This window comes from Halyomorpha halys, unplaced genomic scaffold (genome assembly GCF_000696795.3).
Source record: "Halyomorpha halys isolate HHAL.00 unplaced genomic scaffold, Hhal_1.1 Scaffold53.1, whole genome shotgun sequence".
Classification (NCBI taxonomy): Eukaryota; Metazoa; Arthropoda; class Insecta; order Hemiptera; family Pentatomidae; genus Halyomorpha; species Halyomorpha halys.
The window spans coordinates 1,429,187-1,435,379 of NW_027109243.1; the positions used below are offsets into that span (position 1 = coordinate 1,429,187).

The window sequence follows — 6,193 nt, forward strand, 5'->3', positions numbered from 1 at the left end:
TTTGTTCATCCACTTCGTCTTCAGTTTCTATTACTTTTGAAACTTCCGCCCAGTCCCTGCCGAAGGCTTTTCCTCTGAACTTGTTGGGCATTGACCTCCATTGGCTCACCTTCTTCCATATTCCTTCTTCAATATATGTGTCATTCTTCCTAAATTATTAAATCCCAGATTAATGAGGTCGTTAGACATTAATGAACCCGACAGAACTAAATTTTAGAATTAAATTGTATTTCTTATGTTATTGTAATGTTCACTGCTTTTATTAAATTTGTTTATTATTTTTGAACTTGTTGATCTCTCCTTTTATTGTCTATTTTTCAATACAGACACAATACAAAGTATTATTATTATTCTTTTCAAATTACTTCTTTGTCTTACTAACTTTGTATTTTGTTTCTTTTTACTTCTTTTATGACTTTCATATTAAATTAGTTACGTATATTTTCTTTCCATTTTTAAATTATTATTATTAACTTAAATTATTCATATTTCAAAGTTTCTTTGCATTATATAACTTTACATTTTTATTTTATTAATTATGTTATTTTAATCATATACTTAATTACCTATATATACCTTTTATTTCCCACTTCTTTCATTACATTATTTTTATCTATATTCATTCTGTACAATTATTTACTTTAATCATTCTATATATCCTTTATTCACTGGTTGTTATGCTGTTTTTTTTTCTTAGCTCTGATGAAGGCTATAAATTATGGCCGAAACGTTGGCACTAGTAAATAAGCTTTTTAACTTATTTGTGTTATTCTCTGACCGCACCTCCAACTATCTTCTTCTCATAAATATTATCCATGGTCGACTATCTTCTCATCTATCAATGAACAATTTTTCGATACAATGCTTATTTCTTATCTTGGTTTTTTTTATTTCTCTAAATATGAGAAAAATAAACTAAAACAATATAGTGATTAGAATGGTAAATTATGATAAATTTAGCAATGAAATATTTTGACAAGGAAATCAAAATTTACCTAAAGAGAAAAATTTAAAAACATTATTATTAAAATTAAAATTATTTTAATTTTTAAAATGTTGTATTCTTATTTCGGAATTCCACTTTGGTATTAGTGAAAAAAAAATATATCAAAAATCCGTGGAAATACATAGATCAAGCAGACAAACATTGCGGCTCTCGTAGCGTCAACGCCTAGAGAAGTGGGGTAACTGCCACTTCCTCTAGCAATTACAAATCTCACGGCTTTAATCCTAAATCGTATTTTTCTCTTTACGATCATTTTATTCAACCAAAAATGAATCTGTTTGCCCAAACTTGTTTTATTTGCTTGTGGTCAAGTGCCTATAAGCTCACTTTTTTTGATTTACAAATAATAACAAAGATAAATTTTTTAAATCCCAAAATAATTACAACAAAAATTAATGAACCAATTTCAGTAACTTCTATGGGGTTCTAAATGGTAAATCCGCTTACAGATGGGAAATTTATTATTCCATATTCAAATGATAAGAAAAGTAAATTTGCGCCGAAAGTGCTGCCATCTCTTGAAAAAAAATTCTTACTATAAATCGGTACATTTAGCCTTAAACTATTGGTGACTGAGAGTCAAATTTTATCAACCATTTTTTTATGAAGTCTTCTATTGATTCCGTTTGTAGTTCCTGATGCAAAGACATTTATTGAAATATTTCTTTTCAGGGTCAGCCCTTATAGCTTCGATGTATCACCTTCTGCAGGTGACGCTCCTGTAATTACACACGATTCAGTCCCCTTAGGGGCTGTTCCTCTTTTGTCAACCTGCACTTCGGAATACAATGAGCTTGTTAACAGGACCATTCAAGCTGCGAATGCAACCTATCATGAATTCAGGAAAACAGATGGAATTGGTTTCTGTGGTCAAGTTGTATTTATAGGTATTTTCTTATTCTATTATTTAAGTAGTATTAGATATAATACAGACAGTATTAGGTATAATACAGACAGTATTAGATATAATACAGACAAAACTATATAACTCAAAAACTGAGTTGGGCAAAAATTAGCTATATTTGAAACTAATAGCTAAAATTGCCATGGTTACGATATTTATTTATCAATGATTCATTCATGAATAAGGGCTGTATCCATGGCAATTTTAACTGTTAGTTTCAACTATAGCTAATTTTTGCCCATCTTTGCTCAAAAATAACCCTCGATATTTGAAATAAAAAATACAATAAGATGAGCCCTTCTTCTTTACAAATCAAATTTAAAGGGGGAAGAGACCAAGTTTCAATAAATATCATTTCTTTGTATGTAATGTGTACTTCATAAATTGTTTATATTGCCCAGTTACTACACTCCCTATTTTAACAGTAAAGTCAGAGCTTCATTTTTACCTTGTGCGTTTCTTAACTATTGAACTGTTCAATAAATAAATCAAATCACTTCACAATTTTTGATTACCATTAAAAACTTGATAACTTAAAATCGATTTGCATTAAACTCAATTCCTCAAAAATTCTTTTATTATATTATTATTTTTATTATTTATTTATTGATATTTACATAAAAATACATCTAGTCAATTTGATGTAAGTTTGTATTGGAGTGATACAGGCATGTAGAAAAACTACCCTGTGTTAGCACTCTAAAAAAATTCAATAACTCAAAATAAAATCGGCCTCTCTTCAACTTCGACTGATAAAGTTTTATTCGCAAACAAATAAAGTTTTATTTGCAGTTTGAGGATGATGTTCAGATCTGTCTTGTTTTTTTGTTTATCTATCTTTAGACTCTTCTTGTCCAACTTTCCTCATTGATCAATTTGTTCAAATAAAAAAAATTCCGCATTGTTACAAATGCTTTTTTGATTTTGTATTAAGATGTAAAATAAGATGAAGTCTGCTAAAATTATATTCATTATAAAAATTTCTAATATTTTGGGTTTGGTGGTAAAAAAACAAATCTCTTCATTATTATTAAATGAACAAAAATATTTGTAATCAATGATTTTGTTTAATTTCTTAAAAATCTGAATTAATTTTTTTTTCTCTTAATTTTAGTTAAACCTAATATGCAAGTTACGTTAATATATATATATACACACACATATACATACGCATACATTCATATATATACATTATATATTTACAAATAGTCCTTGTATTTTCAGAAAAGTCATAATCTTATTTAAATGTTTCTCCATTTCCCAAGGCCTCTGATATATTTGAAGGTATACCCAGTTCATTTATTCTTCTCGTGTAGAAAACACACTCTTCGAAGATATGATTTATTGTCATTCTTTGATTACATTTCTGGCATCTGGGTGGATCCTCCTTTTTAATTAAGTGAAGGTGTGTGAGCCTGGTGTGTCCTAGTCTTAGGCGTGTCAATACAACCTCCTCTCTGTGGTTGCCGCGACTGGAGCTGCTCCATGCCTTGACATTTTTCTTAATCGCCTTCAATTTATTTGGCGGGCTGCTGTCCCACAGTGCCTGCCACTCCTGTAATATGGCTTCTCTTAGTGGCCGTGCAAGCTCCAATGCTGTGCAGGACACTGAGTGAATCTGAAATAATCACCACAATATTAATTGGTAAGCTCTTTACGTATCTCAGTGCCATTACAACTGCATCGATTTCTGCTGTATATATACTACAATGTTGGTGCAATTTATGTTTATAGGTAGTATTTGGGGTTACAAAAGCGGATGCCGTAGTGTCTGATTTGGATCTGTCTGTTAAAATTAACAAGTGATCGGGTAAAGACTGGATTATTTTATGGTAATATTTTTTATAATCTTCCGGTAATGTGTTTCCCTTTTGAAATTTTGATAGATGAAGGTTTAATCTCAGTTTTTTATAGGTCCAGGGAGGCACTTCATTTTCTATTGCAGTTAGTTTGATTTGCCTCAGTTTATCTATTGTAGAGGCCATTATCTGTGAAAGTAACAATGTGGAGTTCCTTTTTTGTTGGAATTTGGCAGCAAAATTAGGTTGGAAGATGTATTTAAAGGTTGGGTGCGTGTTTTGTAGGTATAACTTTGTCATGTAATTAACGGCTATTTTTTGTCTTCTGAACAACAGAGGTGGTAGACCTGTCTCGACACAGAGACTAAGGGTTGGGCTTGTCCTAAAGGCTCCTGTAGCGAGGCGTATTCCTGTGTGGTGTACAGAGTCTAGCTTAGCTAAAACATTTATACGAGCGGAGCCGTAAACAAAGCTGCCGTAATCTATCTTGAAAGAGATTAGAGCTTGATACACTTTAAGCATTGAGTTCCTGTCCACTAAGTACCCTTAATATTTTAAGTTTTCCAACTTGAATCATCTTTAAACTAACTCTCCCATTCAACCAGTGATGTCTCAGTCCCAACTAGATCATATTAGGGGGTTTCTACTGTAATCCTTTTCTAGTTTTAAATAAGGCAGATAATAAGTGGTATTGTACATGGTGGGTTCTTTCAACTTAGAGGAAAGGGAATCGAAGAAATCAAGAAAATTTTGAAATGCGAAATGGTCCTCATAGAAATCATTTTTCAAATTATAATAATTAATAACTACTCTGTAATCTGTTTATTGTATTGTAACACTGATGATTTTCCAGGTGATTCCATGGGTTCAATTCTAGCATATGATGCTCTCTGTAGGTCTTCTGCGAAACAAGGGGACAATGAAGGCCAAGATCCTGATAATAGTGCAGGTAAATGAAAATTGGTACAACTATTATGAACTAAAATAGTCAATAACTTATGTATTAATGATCTTTATGTTTAATCATTAGTAAAAATATTAACACTACAGCACTGGCTATACCCTTTACAAAACCTAAATATGACTTTGATTTCAGAAATCCACAAATAATAAATGTAAATGGAGAAGATGGTTGGGGGTGCAGTAAGAAAAAAAAACACAAATAAACGAAAAATTATTTATTTGTCCCGACTTTTCGTCATCAGGGCTATAAAACAAAAATATATAACAACCATCATTCAGAAAAACATAAAAATAAATAATAGACTAACAAATTTGGAAATATACATAACAATAAATTAAAAATATAAAATATTTGATCAATAACCATGGAATTAGTTAATCAACTATTTTATATTTTCAATTCATTGTTATGTATATTTCCAAATTTGTTACTCTATTATTTATTTTTTATTTTTGTTTCTCTGAATGATGGTTGTTTTATAGCCCTGATGGAGACTTAAAAATCAGGTCGAAAGGTCGGCACGAATTAATAAATTTTTGTTTATTTGTGTTTTTTTTGCTGACCGCACCTCCTGCCCATCTTCTACACTTATTTATCTATGGTCAGCTATCTAGACCTGATTAATAATAAATGTATGATGACTAATTTGACAAAAAATGAAAAAAGTAATAGGAACTACCCATGTAACTAACAACATAGAACAGACAGTTAATTTCAAGATTGATACAAATAATTTAAGAACACATTTCGTAGACATTAATAATTTGTAAATATAAAACATAATCATTTATTTATTAATTTATTTTTTTAAATGCTGTGGTGAAGAAAACTTCCAGTCAGAATATATTATTATTCTATATTTTGTACTTGTGTGTTTCAGGATTTACCTCATACTCATGTACTATGTATCCTCATATTTGTCAATTTTATCAATTTATATTCCGAAATTTTGTCAGTTACATACATATAGTTTAAATTAAAAAAAAAAAAAATTATAACCTAAATAACACAATAGACTGGGGAAGCATATTTTGAAGTAAAATAGGAGTGATAAAATGTTTTGAACAAAACAATTGAATAGAAGTATGAACAAAACATGGTGATATATATATTGGATATTAGAGTAACTCTTTAGTAAAATGTGGCAGGGATGGGCAAAAATTAGCTATAGTTGAAACTAATAGCTAAAATTTCCTTGGATACAATATTTATTTATTAATGATTCATTCATGAATAAGGGTCATTTCCATGGTAATTGTAGTTATTTAATTTCAACCACAGCTAATTTTTTCCCATCCCCCTTCTGTGGCAATGGAGATAAATGAGGATTCTCCTTTCTTTTTAAATGAATAAATATTGTTTAATATATTTATAATATAGATTACATATAAAATATTGGACTAATTTGGGAGAGATGTAATGTAATATCAGTGTTATAACTGAAAAAGAAGACAACAATGTTAGCTAATTATTAGAAATATATATATTGCAGTGTACCGAAACATTGTGATTAAATTAAT

General features: G+C 29.8%; 1 protein-coding gene across 5 annotated transcripts in view; it reads left to right on the forward strand.

The window, feature by feature from the left end:
- Nucleotides 1-6,193, forward strand: part of rdgB (retinal degeneration B) — a 184,052-nt gene that overhangs the window by 146,644 nt on the left and 31,215 nt on the right. For all 5 annotated transcript variants that reach the window (XR_001344934.2, XM_014438141.2, XM_014438155.2 and 2 more), the window contains 2 exons: nt 1,679-1,893; nt 4,563-4,658. Coding sequence is in view for 4 of the 5 variants with exons in the window: in XM_014438141.2 (XP_014293627.1) it covers nt 1,679-1,893; nt 4,563-4,658 (311 nt within the window). In the remaining variant the exon portion in view is untranslated. The remainder of the gene's footprint in view (nt 1-1,678; nt 1,894-4,562; nt 4,659-6,193) is intronic.